This window comes from Myiozetetes cayanensis, unplaced genomic scaffold (assembly GCF_022539395.1).
Source record: "Myiozetetes cayanensis isolate MyiCay16 unplaced genomic scaffold, myiCay2020 scf1, whole genome shotgun sequence".
NCBI lineage: Eukaryota > Metazoa > Chordata > Aves > Passeriformes > Tyrannidae > Myiozetetes > Myiozetetes cayanensis.
The window spans coordinates 101,402,960-101,421,756 of record NW_026086604.1 but is presented as its reverse complement, the minus strand read 5'-3'; the positions used below and the strand labels follow the sequence as shown (position 1 = coordinate 101,421,756).

Genomic DNA, 18,797 nt, shown 5'->3' with positions numbered 1-18,797 from the left:
TATGAATATCAGTATTTTAATTTGTTTAAAACTGAATCTGAGGGGGCAAATTAAGTGAGAACAAGCTATTCACTATGACAGTGGGTTTGAACAGACCTACACGAAAATTGATTATCTTTGTTCAGGTGTCATTTTCCCACAGTCACCTCTTAGCAGACAGCTTGAGTATTTTACTAACAGCAATTCAGCCACCAGAGTCATACTGCAAAGTACATTAGAAAAGCACATGGTTTTCTTACCTCCAATAATAGCAGAGTTTCTGTTAACTCCATCTCCTATAGCTTGACCGTTGTATGGGAAATCAGCACTCGCTGTAGATAGAGAAATAAAGTTTGATGTTGAAATAGCAGTGAAACCTCTTTATGAAGTTCAGAAATACATCCAACATCCTCAGATACAATTAAAAAAAATAGTGATCCCTAGATATTTATCTAAATAAATATCTAAAAGAGTAAAAGAAAAAAAATTCTTTCACTATTAACTAATCCCTCAGAATGACTTCCTTCCTCCTCTTAACAAAAATAAAATTAAACTAAAGAGGTCCTCTTGGTAAGCATTGCTGTTAATACAGGACGTCACTTTGTCACTTTACTAACATAAATTCTTTTTTAAGTGGTAGGTTAGCACAAAGCCAAACAACCTTCTTTCTTTTAAAAGTGTGTGATCATAAATGTTATTAAAGAGGTTTTTGCCTTCAAGTTTCCTTTACAAACCAGTGATGCACTAAGTATACCCAAAAACTGGCTAAGGGAATTCAACTCGCTTTCTGTTAGTATGGAGTAAAATCCATAATAAAGTTCCTTTTGTATTGTAAAGCAGCTGCAAAAAAGAATGAATGGCTTCAGCTTGCCACATGGCCTGAAAAGAGGTTTTGGGCTGGAGCAGCCTTCTGTGTGCCTACTCTGGGAGAGAGTTGAACCAGCTGTGTGTTCAGCAGCCAGTTTTTGGCTGGTTGCCTGTGGGGCAAACAGGACTATTTCTCAGAGCTCAGTGGAGGTGGCTTGTCCAGCAGTTTTTACCAGCAGCACTTGTGCCTTTGACATTTGTTGGTGCTCTGCCTTCTTCTGCACCTCTCTGAAACAAATCAGGCTATAAACTGTAAAACATAAATAAAAAATACCTAGTTCTGTATCAGTGGATTTGTCTCCAGAGAACTGTGCAGGACCACTGATGAAGACATTTTGGTACAGGGTCCATACTCATACCCTTGCAGTGCTAAAAGTGAAGGGTTGGTACTGGGAAAATAAATCCCAGTTTTAAACCGGCCCTAATTGCTCTCTGCCATTCTAAACCAAAGGGAGGTCCCTTTCCGTAGGAGCAGTACCACAGGCAGTTAACAAGTCCTACAACTTGTCACTTGTTTGTGAGTTGGTGTCTTGTGTCCTCACACAAGAAATCTGAGTATTGGCAATGGTCAGAGTTCCTTCTTCCCTTACAACTGAATATGATGTTTTATCTTCTTTTAAGAGGTTATTTCAAGGACCGTGGCACTAGTGAACTGTGAAGAAAGGGGAAAGCTGCTGTTCGTTGCAGCATGATCCCTCCTCAGCTGCCACATCACAACGGCTACGCTACGAGGGATTCCTGACAGATGGAAGACCACAGCTTATGATGTTCAATAGCCACTGAAGTGCACTGCAGGATAATGAAGAACATGAAGCAGGATGTGAAGCTGCATCCTTGATCTTGTGTGAGAGCTGCCAGGAGGACTGGATCCAGTGCCTCCATCCAAAGCTGCTTTCCATTGAACCTGGTCATCTTACACACTCAGGAGAAGGTGTCCATTAGGTCAACAAGCAGATGAGATTCACTCTGCGACTTTCATCGCTGACAAAAGAGGAAACTGGAACATGTGTGCTAAGTGCCCTGTTTCAACTGCTGAAGAACCAGGAGTTCTGTTTCTGAAAATAGGATGTCATGAAAATAGGATCTTAGACTTTCATTCATCTTTTTTTTAAAAGCACCTGTGGCTGTGTTGGCAGATATTTTCAACATAGTTCATGAATTCTTGTTCTATTATTCTTGTGTCAGCAGAAGACCTTCTTGTATATTCATGTCTGGGTTTTTTTGACTGAAAAACTGCCTCAACCAAATGTTGGGTTATAGAATATATTTTGCTACAAAAGTATCTGTAACTTTTTTTCTTTACTTAATGTATTATTACAGATGGATAGAGGAGAAAAAACCCCAACTGATTACTTTTATTTTTTAAGGGAAAGTTGCCTTGAAATTTTTCTGAGCAGCACTCACTTCTCAAATGATCAGAAATAGCTACAGACCAGAGGTCTAAGAACCACAAAAGGGTAATTACTGCCACAGTAATTAGGCAGAAGAGAACATACGTGGGCACATTCCTTGATCCTCCAAGGTGAGCTTAACAGAGTACTGTCCCAATAGGCACCAAGTGCAGGTATTTCAGGTTCTAAAGAGTAACTCCTAAAATGTTTTAAAATGACTGGTCAGATAAAACTGATATTGTGACTCCCAAGTTTCATAGGAAATCATGATGGAATTAATAGCTCACATGGCTATAATACGCAGATGAAGCACAGGATGAGTTGTTAATGGACAAATGTGTGCCTTCATTTCTCTGTCGCAGCTGGGAACTTCTCTTTCCTGTTCAGATTCTTTCATTATCACTGTGACACTAACTCTAACTACATGTCTCTGCAAGCCTTTTTGCACTGCCTGATTCTTGTACCTTGACATCTTCAAATCATGACCTGCCCACAGCAAAAAGGTGCCACAGAGCTGCAGTTACTCTCTGTAGTCACCCTGCAAAACCCCTCTGGGCAGCAAGTGGGCTGTGAATGTAAGGTGAGTGTGGGGAGGTTACTGCAAGAGTTTTGCTACACACCATGCTACCTATTTGTTAGTTGAGGCCGTGAATAGGGCTATTCAATTTTCCTTTATTACCTGGTCTAGAAAGGTTGCCCTCAAACAGCTGATTCCCATCTGGTTTGAGAACTGTAATGGAAAGGTTTCTTTACCTGAGGAGTTTTTTTCTGAGTCTTCCCTAGGTTGCTCTGAGTAGCCCAGTGTCTCACTTGTGTGAATGAAAAGATGAAGAACAGGGAAAGGAGCTTTTTAATCTAGCCTGGAAAACAGCTACATATTGATCCGAGAAATGTTCTACCAGGTCCTTGAAATCCTCTGCTCACACAGCTGTGGCACAGAGCCATCAATCAGTAAGCTGTCAGGGCACACCAAAGACCTTTTCCTAAAACCTACAGCTGGTGTAGGGTTGGACTGCACCATACCAGGAAATGCTAAGCTCATCTGTGGCTTACTAACACCACTTCATCTGATTCCCTTCCAGAATCCAAGCTGCTGATGCTGTTTTTTGCACTCTGTCTTCCCACAGCAGGTCATCAGGTTTGCTTCAAACACCACCATCCCGAAGCTAACTTATGTAAAAGGACACAGCACACTTTGATTTCTCCTTCTTTCATGGGCTGCTGTTTACAAGGCCATAGTTTCAGTAAGCACAGAGTAAATCTATGGAGTCTGAACTTATGTTTTGCACTTTTCAACTTTCTGTTATTAGTCTCAGGGTAAATGGGGCTAAATAAACTTTGCAGCACCTAAAAGGGTGATTAAAGACTGACTGCAGGCAAAATCCAGATTTGGTCATCACTTTAATGACATTTGAAGATTTGGATGACCACAAAAATGCAGTAGGAGACCTTCCATCATTCAGCATGGTCATTGCCACAGCCAGCTGCAATACAGCAGCCCTCAATGAATGGGGACAGGGAAATGGGACTGGATAAACAGACCACAATTAGGATTAGATGTTAAAGATGACAGATGTGCTGACTTAGCTGAGTGAATTATAATTTTGCTTCATTATAGTAGGCGTGATTTTGCATCTGCCATTTTCAGAGGGAAATTTTTTTACAATGGATCCCACATAAAAACCTTTTGCTAATTCACAAAATTGAAATACAAAATCACCTTGAAGTAGAAAAGTAGTTCAGAAGGTGGGTGTGGACAGAGAAATGTTCAGCAGGCTACTCAGTAAAGGCAAGTGGAAACCCAAAACCAAACAGGGAGACTTTTCAGATAGAGAGCAGTAATGAGAAGTACACAGCAAATTTCATTTTGACGTTTTACTGAATTTTTTACTGAGTAGGCAAGTCTTAGTCAAAATTTACCACGCTGCAAAGGAAGATACAGGTTAGATTTTCTCCGAAAAAGAAGACTGGGAGTGATCACAGGTCTAAAAAAAAACCACCAATGGAAACATGAAATTCTTGAAAATTGAGTTTGTTCAGCACTAATGTGCAGCAAGACTGCTTTGACCTTTCATATTTACAGGTGTCCACAATTTTGAGAGGTATTATCCGATTATTAAGACCAGTTAGATTTTCACATAAATACGAACTAGAGAAGCAACCAGAACCATTGGATCTGGTGATCACAAGGTATATAAAACCCCCAACAATCAAGACTTTGATTAGAACAGTAAGAGAACAAAATGAAAGTCAAGATGTGAACTATAACTCCTTCTTCCTAATTCTATTTTGCAGCCAGGCATCCAAGAATTGACCTTGCAGTGACAGAAAATGTTCACTTACACCTTAGGATTACAAGAAAGTGTTGGACATAGGTGTATTCACTAATCTGTTTCTCCATAGGGCCATAACACAAGAGAAGAACAAAAGCAAGGTCTCTGGTTGCATTCTGTAAAATTATGTCAACTCTGCCATTCAGGTGAGACTGTACTGCTGTGGTTTGAAATTAGAGAGCACTCCTCATTACAGACTTTAAGTACAGAAACTAATTGCTTAACTGTTGATTGTAGAAATTAATGTACAGTCACATTCCCCTTTCTGAAGGGGCTGGATTACAAGGGAACTCTAAACACATGCACAGAAATGACAGAGCAGGAGTAAACAAGCCCATTACACAGTCCTTCATCAAAGGTGAACATCACAACCCTTAAGAGTCCAATCTCCCTTTCTTGCTTGTCACGCAGCCTGTACCCATCCCACCCAGTGCTCTCCTGATTTTGGCTCTGTGAAGAGCTCCTATGACAAGTAAAACTGCATCAATTCAGAAAGAAAAAAAAAAAATATCTGAAGCAGTATTAAAAAGGCTGTACCTTTTAATGCACATTTTATGTGTCTTTTACTTCGTATTGAAAATTCTTGTATTTTTATTTTTTAAATGAATACATCTATTTTTTTCCTCTACATCTCCAAGCTGAAAACTGAGTAAGGATGAAAACTATCTCTACTCCTTTTTTTCTAGGGATTTGAGAGCAGATTCTGATTATGCTCTGTTAACAGACTTAAAGTCCTACTGACATCAGGTTAAGTATAGAACCAAGAATTTGGCTAAAGTTATTTTTAATATTAAATACCCCCAAGTTTAAAAAAACCCAACCTCACGCTTACCCTAACACAAAATATTTAAAAGATATTATTAACCATATTGTTTGTAAAAGGTCATTTTTGTTCTAGCATACTATGCAGGGTCCATCATCACTCCTTGAATTTTTAGTGATGTTTCAATCATACTGTTAGAGGGTTACAAGTTTATCCCTGCTGTGAACCATTTTTCTGTCTTTGCAGAAAAAGAAGTCTTTACACGCACAGACTTAATAATTTTTTTTTTAGTATGAGGTACAAGATATTGGAAAAAGTGCACCCACATAGCAAATTCTGTAACAACCAGAACAGACGTGCAGCTTAGAGGAAGAATTAAGGCTTTTGACTTTAAAAATGTCATCTTCTTCTCTCTGTTGCCAATAATGCAAATTACTTGGAACATGAAAATCTCAATATTGGATTAAAATTCACTAACTTCTTTAATCCTTTGCAACCTTATTGACTGGAGGGGATAGGGAGGAAATCCAACATTACTGACAAAAAATCCTCCAATGTATTAGTGCTATTTGGACCAACTACTTAAACTAAGTTTTGCCAGGTATGTTCTGTTAGATCAAAAACATTTTAAAAGGTTCCATTTTTTTCTCCAAGAATTTTTTGCTGAATCTCAAATGGTTTTTACGGTAGCTACTGGTGAGTTCTGCTCAGAGAGAGAGAGAGAGAGTCATGCACAAAGGTGATGGAAAACACAAAATCTGTGTTTTTACATTTTTGTGTGAAGACTCTCTAATCCTGTCTTTTTATTCCAATGTTGAATGAGTATAAAGTAAAAAATCCTCTGAAATAATGGCTTAATAGACACATTGTCATCTGAACAGCTCTTCTGTATGCAAAAGCCTGGGACAGTGTGGGAAAGTAAGTGGAGATTATAGAAAAAACATTGTTGGATGTTTCTGTGAAGAAAGCATGACTTTTAGAGTGAACAATGGAAGTCAACAATGAACAATAGCTGTGCTGGGAGAAAATTAAGTGAATGCTCCCTGGCCAATGAACTGGGACAATACAAATTCTCAACACTAGACACCAGAGTTGACAACCCAATCAGTCAAGATAGCTGTTTCTGAATCAGTGTGTTACTAGCCCTTTAATTTCCTTCCACAGGTGAAATTTGCTGTCCATACTCTTGAGGAGAGAAGGAAATGTAGTTTTATGAATGGCTTGCACCAAGAGAACAGTACAATATTCTTTTCTTTCAGTCTTGAAAAGCAATCTTCCTAGCAAAGGGACAGAAAAACTTGTGCCTTATTGAGAGATCCATCCTTGCAGCTTGAACTCCCCCAGTCAGTCCTGGATGAAATACAAAACAGGGAAAGCATTCCTGCACTCTGCAAGTAATTGTAAAAAGCAGTGGGAAGGCAAGGCACTTTATAATATTAGTATTTGCTACTTGTATACTGCAGAATTTTTCTCCTTATTTTAAAAGGAGACCAGACATTTAGCATCACTTTTGGATTTTGTTTATCTGCAGTTGAAGTTCAGCAAGTGGCATCTCAAAAGTACTATTTTGAAGATTTGCTCCACCAAATTTCCAACTGATTTGCAGCAGATTAGAGCACCCACATCTATCAAAAACCTAAACTCTGTCTTTTAATTCCTGATAGTAACATCTGTCTGACACCGAGCTTCACTATGACTCCAGGCAAGAAATGCTAGCATATTAGCCATGCTGGCCTAAGCTATCACTTTCATGAAAATTTTATGAGCAGCGCTTACATTTCGCCTGTTAAGGAAGATACACAAATACTTCCTTTTATAATTAATGTAGAATATGAAACGCTTTGGTGTTCTCAAAGGAACAGTAGAGTTAAGTGCTGGTCAAAGCCTGGCTGTGTATAGCTAATCACTGATAATGGACCCAGAGGGAATATGTGAAAGAAACAAACCAACCGCTTCCTCCCCAAAAAATTCCATCCCAACAATCAAGAATACCAAAAAAGCCTGTAAACTTATGAGAGCTACAAAAAAGGAGGAAAGTTTGGATTGAAGATGACAAATGGGTCAGATTGGAGAGCTTAAATTTAAAAAAAAACCAGCATAAAGTGCTTTTCTGCCTAAGGAAAGGAAAAATTAAAGCAGTCACATGAAGTGCTCAGGCACCTAAATGCTTCCTTCTCTACTCCATTTCCCCCCTAATTTATGTCATCCCTATGTTTCTAGTTAAGACTGGTACTTGTGTAAAAAATACAGTCTTTGCAGAGGATGGAAAAGGCTCTCTTTTTAATATCAGCACCTTGTCTTGACATTAGGTAGCAGCATTAACATGCAAATCACTGCTTATGACATAACTACAATACTGGTCTCTCAATAAATGCCAGAAGAATTCACAAGCTTGGCAGTCTGTCAGCTGTCTGATACACTAGACAGAGTGTCAGAAATTTCACACTGAAATTATATAGTCTTAAAGATAAGAGAAAGCTATGCATAATTGTGTGAAGGAACTAGAAGAGACTGAGGGAGGCATTTTTATTCCAAATCAATAGAGAGATTTACAGTAATTCAAGCACTATAATTAAGCCCTTTAAAGATGAAGCACTGATTGTGTCAAATTTCAGACAGATGCTCTTCCTAGCTAGCTGCTTGACTGGGAGGAAAAAAATAGAAATTGTTGCATCTAAATGTTTACCACTTACCCTCTTGTCCACAAGAAACCCTTGGTGCTTAGAAACTGAGCTAGGAGTTCTGCTACACTTAATCCCTGACTGTCTGACAAAAATGCCACCTTCCTGTTTGCAAACAATTCAGGTCAAGGCCATGGATTTCTGAGAAAATATTTACATTGGGAGCATTGGGGATGAATGCCGGTCACTCTCAGCAGAGTAAACAATCACAGAAATGCACTACAATCTGGCAGTGGGAGAACCTGCTGGCCCGCAGGGCAGCTTGCAAGTGCATCCTTGGTCTCTTGTATAAATATTAAACTAGCTTACTGGCAGACAAACAGCCTTGCAATGTTTACATGTTATGTTAATTAAAAAACCAAAACAATCACCTCGAGTAATCAGTAACCCTGGAGAGAGAATCTGGCATCCTTCTCTGAATGCAGTACAGGTAGCTAATCCTGTTCACTATGCTTGAAAAAAAGGAGGAGTGTCATTTTATTCTAGCAACCACCCTCATATCTATTTCTAATTTTGCTAACACTAGGAGATCAAATTTAAATGTCTAAGGCTGCACCACGAACAAAAGTGATGCACCTCCTCTACCCCTCCAGCCTGGACTCTCTTGCCCCTTGGATGAAGCCTGGGGAAGGGACCCTGCTGCCCTGCCACCCCTTAAAAGAGAGAATGAATGCTTTGTCACACATTACCATTGACTTTAGTCCTCCTGCTGTTGGATTCACTGATGCATACAGGACTCTTTCAATGCCTGTGACCAGGAGAAGACCATGTTGCTCATGTGTTTGTGTCCTAAGACCACTTTGAGAGCTACATTGCCACCCTTCAGCAAGTAATGCCTTTGATCTTTCCTTCCCACTGCATCTTTTGTAACAAGCCCTTGACAAGGACAAAAGCTATTTCCCATCTTCCATACCAGACCACATCTGACACAGCCTTCTCCTCAGATGCTGCTGCTCTGTCTTCTGAGATGTGAGTACCAGCGGGTGTCAAAGGGTGAGATGGCAATCCAGCTGACAGCATCTGAATCTGGAAGGTGACCTTCAACACTTTCCCCAGTAACACAGGAGTGACACTTCCTCTTAGTCCAGAAGTTGACTGCGGTTTTTCACTTCACAAAGAAATTAGCTGGCCAACCAGGTGAGAATGGATCATATGGCCAGTATTCAGCTCAGTTGCTCTCCCCTCCTGCCATCACTTGTTAAAGGAAGGGGGATGAATTTGTAACAAAAAGGGAGTTAATCCTTCAAGCAGCTGTTTAAATCTTGACAACAGCAGCATATGTCTTCCTACAATGTTTTAGCCAGACATGCTCAATATAGGTTTCAAAGTAAGCTGTTGATTCTTAAAAGATAAGACCTTTCACCTTCTAGGAAAAATAAAGAGCATTTAGGGTTTAAATATACACAGTCATAAAAAAGTCACACCACTCGGAAGAATATTGCAGATATAGCATTTAATCCTGCTCCATTTAATTCGTAATATGTTGAAGCTAATATAGGTTTAACTAAATCCCATGTTAAATACCCTAGATGCCATTCTAATACTCTAGATGCCATTCTGTTCACACTCAGAGTAAATGCGTCTTGCAGATATATAGTGCCATGACAGCTTAGAGGTGCTAAAGCATGGTTTGCCAACTATTACATGCACTTTGACTCTTCTGGGATCTCCTGCTTTTATGAAATTCAAGACTGGGTAGTTTGAAGTACATTTTACCTAAAATGGAGAGGTATATACATCTAGTAGATTTCTTTTATCCTATTTATACAAATAGGAAAAATTTGGAGGTGAAATTTCACTAGTAAACTGCAGAATATTTATCTTAGATTAAAACATCCACAAACTGAACATCACCCCAGTAATACTGATCTTTTGATTTTCAGTACAAGGCATTTTAGGTGTGGAATTTTTTTACTACAAAAATAAGCATATTTGGGCTTTTTTTTGCTTCTTACAATGAACAAGGTGTCAGTTATGAGTGACATATATCTTAGCCAATTTGAACTGATATTAAAACACTCTTGCTGATTACATTTTTTTAAAACATATGCGATAGTAATAGGTGTGCATACTAATATAGTTAAAGGCATGGAATTATAACTTTTGAAATGTATGCCAGACAGGTAGTTGGAACACCCAACACGTGTTGTAATTAATTTTTCTTTTTCGTTATATTCCTTTTGTTTTGTAAACTTTTGCCGTTTTTCTAAATTTAATAAATGAGATTTTTCTCACAATATGTACAATATGTAAAGGTTTGGACAATATGTAAAGGCAGGACAGGACATGTCATTTTAAAATAATATGTTCAATGATCTGGCTCTTTTTAGCCCCTTTTCTACACTCCTTTTGTTGTAACCAAGGCAAATTGCATTGTCTGACATGAACATGAGATAATACTGATGGAAGGAAAACCATATTGATGATCTGCTTGGATTTGATTATTGATTTTTCTTTTAAATCACTAGAAAGTCACATACTAGAAAAGAATGATTCGTTGAATTCCTGAGCTTCATCACCACCAAGAAAGAATCACCATAGCAACAGGAAAAGACTATGCATTGTGAGAGTACTCACAAGCTCAACAAGATCATGGTTTAAGATAATGGCCCAGTAGCATGGCAAAATGCCAGCCAGAGGTGGAGGGAAGCGGGATTTCTACAGTAACAAAGATATTTAAAAATAATTAATATTGTAAATGCGAAATATATAGGAAGTTAAGGCTAATAGGAAGTCCAAGGCAGTGAATCGAGAAGCTGTACAGCTCATTTGTCTGGGGAGCAAATCAACAAGGTTTCTTATTGATAAATCCCTGAACTACTCTTTAAAGGTGAACTGCCAAGTGACTGGTGAGTGTCATTATGATTTTCCCTTTAGCCTCTCTGATAGGGCATCTAAAATGTTTTGCAGCTAGCAGGAGTTGTCCACACAGTAACTACATAAAAGAGTTTAAAGCAAACATTTCATGTAGGTCACTTGTCAGGCAAAACCTGCTTAACTTCTACTAATCCACCACTGCAGTCTAGAGGTGACAGGATCTTTCATTACGTTTGCTGCCTGCTTTACCTTTTCTATTTAGACACTTATCTTTGATTCCCTCCTACAACTTTTTTCAATCCTCAAAGTTCAATTCCACAGTATTTGAGAAGCAAAGCTACAAACGTATGCTTAACTGAAAATATGAATCAGGATGAGTGCAGAGTACGTCACTGAATGAGATTTAAACCATATGATACTTCCCCCAAAAGTTTTCCTGATTTTTGCTTTTGAAACCCCATCCTCAATTCTCATGTTTTGTTAAGAACTATTTAAAATTAAATAGGTAAAATAACAATAAAAATTACCGGTGTTTGAAATGTTTGAAATGAGAAACCCTTCACACAGTAACTGATGCTTTCAAAGCCATGTTCTTTGCAACCGTTGCTTTGTGGCAAAGTGCAAGTGGCTTTGTTTTAGCATCACTACAAGTTTTTTGTGTGAATTTCAAAAGAGCTTTTTATCCTTGTCCCTTTGGTCAGTTTAGTGAAGGAGTAAATTCACACTGAGTACTGAGACTATTCCACACTGAGTACTGAGACTATTCTGGTACCAATGGGAACCACTACTTACTCTGATTCTTCCATTTTCTCTCTCGGCATGATTTGTGTTAGAAAGTCTTCAGCAGAGTTTGGGAAATGTAAAAAAAAGTCCTCAGTGAAAAGTGCCAGTTTACTAATGCAAAGTGGCACTAAGCCCAAACATTTTCATTTACCAGTCATCAAGATCATTTTGATGACTTACATGTTATGACTTTGATGATTCAAGTTACACAGTCTACAGTATATATTTTTCCTGTGACTAAAACAGAACTAGCTATGTCAGACCACCACAGATACCTTCACAAAGACTGAATTGTTCTTACTGATACTGAAGAGCTTGCCAAGCCACTCTTCATCATTTATTAGCAGTCCTGGCTCTCTGGGGAGGTCCCAGATGATTGGAAGTTGGCAAATGTCATGCCAATACACAAAAAGGGCTGGAAGGAGGACCCGGGAAACTCCAGGCCTGTCAGCCTGACCTCAGTGCCTGGCAAGGTTATGGAGCAGATCATCCTGAGTGCAATCACACAGCACCTACAGGATGGACAAGGGATCAGACCCAGCCAGCACGGGTTTAGGAGGGGCAGGTCCTGTCTGACCAACCTGACCTCCTTTTATGATCAGGAGACCTGCCTGACGGATGAGGGGAAGGCTGTGGATGTGTCTATCTGGACTTCAGCAAAGCCTTTGACACCGTCTCCCATAATATACTCCTGGAAAAGCTGGCAGCCCATGAGCTTGGACAGGGGCACTCTCTGCTGGGTTAAGAACTGGTTGGAGGGCCGGGTTCAGAGAGTGCTGGTGAACGGGGCTGCATCCAGCTGGCGGCCGGTCACCAGTGGTGTCCCCCAGGGATCAGTGATGGGCCCAGTCCTGTTTAACATCCTTAGTCATAATTTAGATGAAGGGTTTGAGTCCATCATTAGCAAATTTGCAGATGACACCAAGTTGGGGGGAAGTGTCTATGCTGGAAGGCAGGAGCGTTCTGCAGAGGGATCTGGACTGACTGGAGAGCTGGACTGATTCCAACAGCATGAGGTTCAACAAGACCAAGTGCTGGGTCCTGCATTTCAGCCACAACAACCCCCTGCAGCACTACAGGCTGGGCACAGAGTGGCTGGAGAGCAGCCAGGTGGAAAGGGACCTGGGGGTGCCAATTGACAGGAAGCTGAACATGAGCCAGCAGTGTGCCCAGGTGGCCAAGAAGGCCAATGGCATCCTGGCCTGGATCAGGAACAGTGTGGGTAGCAGGACCAGGGAAGTAAATCTTCCCCTGTACTCAGCTCTGGTGAGGCCACACCTCGATTACTGTGTTTAGTTCTGGGCCCCTCAGTTCAGGAAAGACATTGAGATGCTGGAGCAGGTCCAGAGAAGAGCAACAAGGCTGGTGAAGGGACTTGAGCACAAGTCCTGTGAGGAGAGGCTGAGGGAGCTGAGGTTGTTTAGCCTGAAGAAGAAAAGGGTGAGGGGAGACCTCATCACTCTCTACAACTACGTGAGAGGAGGCTGTAGCCAGGTGGGGGTCAGTCTCTTCTCCCAGGCAATCAGCAGTAGGACAAGAAGTCATGGTCTTAAGCTCTGCCAGGGGAGGTTTAGGTTGGATATAAGGAAGAAATTCTTTACAAAGAGGGTAGTCAGCCATTAGAAAGGACTGCCAGGGAAGTGGTGGATTCTCCTTTCCTGAAGGTTTTTAAGATGAGACTGGATGTAGCACTTGGTGCCATAGTCTAGCAAACACGGTGGTAGTGGATCAAGGGTTGGACTTGATGACCTCAGAGATCCTTTCCAACCTGGCTGATTCTATGATTCTATGATGAGTGAGTTGCTGCGATAGCTCCTCTTTGTATCATGGAAATGTCACCCAGCATGGAAGTCAGGTGTTGCTCACCAACACCTGAATATCCTCTCACTCCCGAATGAGGGAAACATCACTCCCTTGCTGTGAAATTTCTTCCTACCATACCTCACCTGATATTGTTGCTTTCTTCTAGTGTTCCTCACTAGAAGTCTTTGCAGCAATATAGTCTTTTCTCTCTACTGCTGTGGATCACTGGAGAAGAAAAGAGGAGGGGTCCTAGGTCACAGACTTACTAAAGCTAATCATCACCAAAAATGAAGTTGGGTCACTTGCACTCTGTCTGCCCATGAACTGAAACAGTTAAGTCTGGCTGTGGCAATGAGACTTATTTTTTACTGCCAGAAGTTAACAGACGGTTTGAGCCAACCTAATAGCACGCTGTGTGTTCCCTGATATCCTGTCTCTGTGACTGAGTGCTACAATTAATCCAGAAGAAAAAGTATAAATTGTAATCTGTCAGGTCAAAAAAGATTACAAGACAAGACTGATCCAACACAAGGTCAAGCATAAGAGCATGTGACAAGGACAAACGGGAACTTTTTCTTTGAACTGCAGGAACTATTAGGAACAGTGTAAATATCTTGAGTAAGCCCCACCATTGTCTTTTACTAGCTTGCAGTCAAATGAAGTGTAAGGAAAAGTAACCAACAAAAATTAACAACAAAAACCCATTACATGCACAAGTTTCACAGGAGCAGGCCGTCCTCAAGAAGTTTATGGCATACTTTTTAAAGACATGATCCAGTGAGGAATCCTTCAGAAATATGCTTTTGTGGAAAGAGCAGCACAGTACATAACCTTAGGGCAAAGTAAAAAGTGATCTAATAATTTCAGAGAAAAAAGGACTACTAACTTGTGATGAAAAAAAATAGTAGAAAATAGCGTGTTGTAAATGGGGAAGAGTCATACTGAAATCTTACAATGGCATGGCATGGCGGGAAGGTGGGAATGATAGGTTTTAGAGCATGATACTGCTTGTGTTAATGTTTGGGACCCTCAGCTTTGGAATGTCTGTTTCTCCTTACAAACCCCTGCCCAATTTCTCTACTGAAGAAATGCTAAAAGGAATTGCTGCAAGGAGTTCCTCAACATTACAAGAAAAAAGACCCCAACCAAAACCCCCAGAAAACCATAAAGAAACAAACCCTAAAGGTTTGACCTTGACACATACTTCTGAGAAAGACATATATACCTGCCCACTCTCCTATAAAAACTGGCATATGGATGCATCCCCAAAAACAATAGGCAAAGACTAATCAGTATCAAAATCATTATAGACCAAGTTTTTCCTCTAGAATTTTAATTTTATACCACTGCAAACCCATCAACTTTGCCCAGATAGGTTCTAATTTACACTTTACAAGTGAAATCAGAATGAAGACAAAATATAAGAGAGTCCTCACTGTACACCTGACCCTATACATCTAAAAGGAACCTGACACTCAAGAATCAAAAGCGGAAAAAAATCCCTCTAAAGTTAGGAACAATGTATATTTTCAAGAACTGTCAGTCACAAAGCAGGATGAGATTGCTGGGATCAGGAAACTGTTTTGGCTTTTCAGCATTTTCAGCACAAGATGAATGCCACCATGACTAATGGAATTTCCCATTAAATATGGCCTAAGGAAAGCAGACATTTCAGAAAACAAATCAGCACTTTACATAAATGTATTTATGCCTAAAATTAGATTTACTGTTTTGGTATGAAGCTGACTGCAATATACCCATTTATTAGGAATACACATAAGAAATGCTGCTGTGCCTTAGTTATATGTACTTTCAACCTTTTGCTGACTACACACCCAATACTAGAGAGAAAGTGCTATCACAGCAGCTAGGCCAAAACTCAACATTCAAATAGTCTTAAGTTTACAGAAAAGAAAAATAAAGCAGAACATTAAAAAAATGGCAAAGAGAATACTGTAACTGCACTTAGAAGTGGCGGCAAATCTGTCATTCCATCTTTGCATTTCCTACTGTGATTATAGCTCTACAGTCACCTATCAATCACTCGCCCTCTGTTTTGTTTCTCTTTACAGAGGAAGGCAGATGGATTTCTTCTGTGAACTCTCCACTTAGTTAACGTGACACGAATCCCAGCTTACCTGAGTCTAAGTGCCATGGGTCAGTAGCGGCCGACATTGGTGGGATGGTGAGTGGAGATGCCCCGCAGTTGGATTCTACCAGTTCTCCTTGGATGTGAACGTGAGAGGAGGCGTTGGTAGGTCTCAGAGCTGCTTTGAGTGGAGCAATCTGGTTGAACTGCACTCTTGATAGACAGCCGGTGAATCCTGGGGTGTTGTATTTATATATATCTTGGTCAATCTTCCCAATTTCTACGGGAAATTGAAGAGGGAAAAAAATTAATCGAAACAATTCACTGCTTTGGAAAGTGTAGTTGGTCTGAACACTTAGATTCCCAGAGTACAGTTCCCAAGTCTGTCTCTCAGGGATACTGGGATCATGTCATACCCTGACAGGTTTCTTTACATTTCATTATAGATTAAAGCTGGAAACCTTCAGGTCTTGGTGTGACTCAGTTTCACTGCTAAGCTATCATTAAGATGAAAGGCTGGCATGTAGGAGTCAGTGAAGGAGTCATCAAAGAACAAAAGGGTAGGAAAAAAATCTTTTTCCTGAGAAAAGTGGTGGAAGAGAAAGTAGTAGGACATCCATGGCTGGGGTTTCTCCTCCCAGCTGAAGCTGCTGCTGAGAGAGATTCCCCTTCCTCAACCCTGGCCTGTTGCCCTCTCTAGCTCCTCTCAGTGGGCCTGGCTAAATCCTGGTCACTCCTGTCCCCCTCCTGTCTACTTGCCTGGAGACCAAGTCTCCCTTCTCTTGAGTACTGAGCATCCCTTCATTGGAGAGCCAAGGATCCCTTCACCAGAGGACCATGTGTCCTTCTGGTCTGGAATGGAAAACCAGCACCTCTAGTATCCTATCCTGCAGTAGTGAGAAGTGGCAGGAGCCCATCCACCCCTGCTGGAGGCCAGGGAGGGGCAGCACTTGTGCTCCCCTGCCTCTGCAACCAAGGAAGGCTATGTCAGCTGAGACCCTGCTGTCAGTCACTTGGCTGCTGTGGGCTGACAGACAAGCTGGCAGCTGGCATCCATGAGCTGAGCATAGGGCTCTGCTGCCACTCTCCAGAACAGCTGCTGTCTTTCAAAGTCACTCCCTGGGTAGTTTTCTCCCACCTAAAACACCAGTTAAGATAACCCCAAAATCACGCAAAATGTGACACATACCATTGCTATCCAGCAACCTGCAGGCTGCTCCCAGATGTTCTCATTCTGCCAGGACCTGTTGCAACAGCCTGAGTCACATCCCTAAACAAAACTGCTACTCTCTGTCAGCTGTCTACAGTAGAGGGTTAACACTTCAAAGCCTCTCTGCAGTGTCTAATATCCTATTTACATGGCAGTGGGGAATTTGGCTTCCTTTCTTGTATGGTAGCAGAGAATGAATGAAAAGAACACATGGAAGCATGGTGTTTGTGCTGCACCAGGGACTACTGCTCCAGAGCCACCAAGACACTTCCAGCCACCTTTCCTGGGGCTGGCAGGTTAATATCTGGCCCTTGAAGTTGGTGGAAAAAGTCAAACAGAGCTGAGCAAAGCAACATGGTATCCCAGGGACAGAGAAAAGGGAACAGTCCCATTCAAAAGCAACATTTTCAGATAGGAAAGGTGATAAAGGTTTAAAAAAATGGTCCTTCTGGAGAAAAAAAAAAAAAAGCCAAGGATTTTCAAGGCTACAAACCAGACAGGCCATTTCAAAAATGCTTTATTTTGGGGGTTTACACATTGAACACGAAGTGGGATGAAACTGTTGGAAACTGATCAAATCTTGATCATGACTAAAACAGCTTCTTGGTTTTCACACAGAACTAAGGTATACTTTTTTTTTGTCTTTGCAATCATATTAGAATAATAAACATACATCACCTAAGTCCCCCCCACACCCAGCATAAGGGCACAAAACTTAGATGCATAATCTGAAAATTACTTGCATTAGATCCTTATATGATCTATTATACAAGAATGGATTTTCTATTTCCACCATTTTCCCTTTCCTTTCTTGTTTGAGAATATCCTTTCTCCACTAGTGCTTATCCAGCCTTTATCAATGTTATAGCTACATTTCACAAGCTGGCAGTGAGCAGTGACTGTCACCTGTGATGAAGTGGAAACATCCTCAGGACTCAGCTAGAGACCAGCTTAAATTCTTAGAATAATTGCATTATGCACGTCTTTCATCCAGCTCTCCTTTAAAAAAACTAGTTTGACCAAGCCATCTCCTTCAAAAATTTTATAGTAAGTAAAAGAACTCACACATGCACACACATTTTCCATAGTTAGTAGAGAAGCTGTGCAAAAGCCGGAGTTCATGCAATTGAATGCTACCTGTAGACCACATCACTCAGTCAAGGTTCCTATCTGACCATGATATTCATTGCCTCTTACTTCAAAATATTCATGGAATATTCAGTGAATAGCTGCAATTCTGAACAATCCTTACAATCTAAGAAGCAACTACAATAAGACCATATTTCTCTTTAAACATTGTAACCACTGTTGTTAACAGTTTAGTGATTTAATTCACATTTTTATATATTCTGTGAACCTTCCTGCAGAAGCTAATAGCCTCCCACTCACCAGTTTTGAATGACAGGAACAAAGAATCATGAATATGATTGTGTTTAAGCAGCTTCAGATTTAGCAGCTTCAGCACCATGCTTCCATAAATAAGTGACAGATACTAGATCCTGAAAGAATTAAAAAATACCACCCCCACAACAAGGCACCTTGCTCAAGTCCTGCATTTTTATTTAAAACATTCCATAAATGATGGCTGTGCAAGTCACCTCAGGCAAATTTACCACGAGCTTGCATCATATCAGTGCTAAAACACTACAGATCGACTTCTATGACTGCAAACATGTTCTTTCCCATGCATATCCCACGGGGCTCTCTACACACTGATACTCTGTGATGTTAGGTCATTATACTTTGTCTCCCTGTGTATTTCAGCCTGCTATAAATCCTTTCCTGGGGAGTGTAATGATTGTGTAATGAAATATGTCTTTGTTCTTTTGACAAAAATTCAATTTTCTCCCTATAACATAGAGGGGAGAAAAAGAAAAGATTATTATAGTCACATTATTTAAAAAAAAGAAATATGCGATGCAACTACTTTGCATTGTTCTAACTTTCAGCACATAAGCTAGTGCAAAGTCATATAAATATTACAGTATACAGTATTATCATTACCTAATAGCAACATTTATATTACTGCTTTAAGATCTGATGCAGCACTTTCCTGCTGGCAACTTACCCTCAAGTACTTC

The 18,797-nt window shown here is 40.4% G+C and overlaps 1 protein-coding gene across 1 annotated transcript in view; it reads right to left on the bottom strand.

The window, feature by feature from the left end:
• CNTNAP2 (contactin associated protein 2) overlaps positions 1 to 18,797 on the bottom strand; it is a 1,021,111-nt gene that overhangs the window by 11,984 nt on the left and 990,330 nt on the right. The window contains exons 22-23 of the mRNA XM_050333690.1: positions 15,556 to 15,786; positions 240 to 311 (exon numbers count right to left, since the gene is read on the bottom strand). Of these exons, the coding sequence (XP_050189647.1) occupies positions 240 to 311; positions 15,556 to 15,786 (303 nt within the window). The remainder of the gene's footprint in view (positions 1 to 239; positions 312 to 15,555; positions 15,787 to 18,797) is intronic.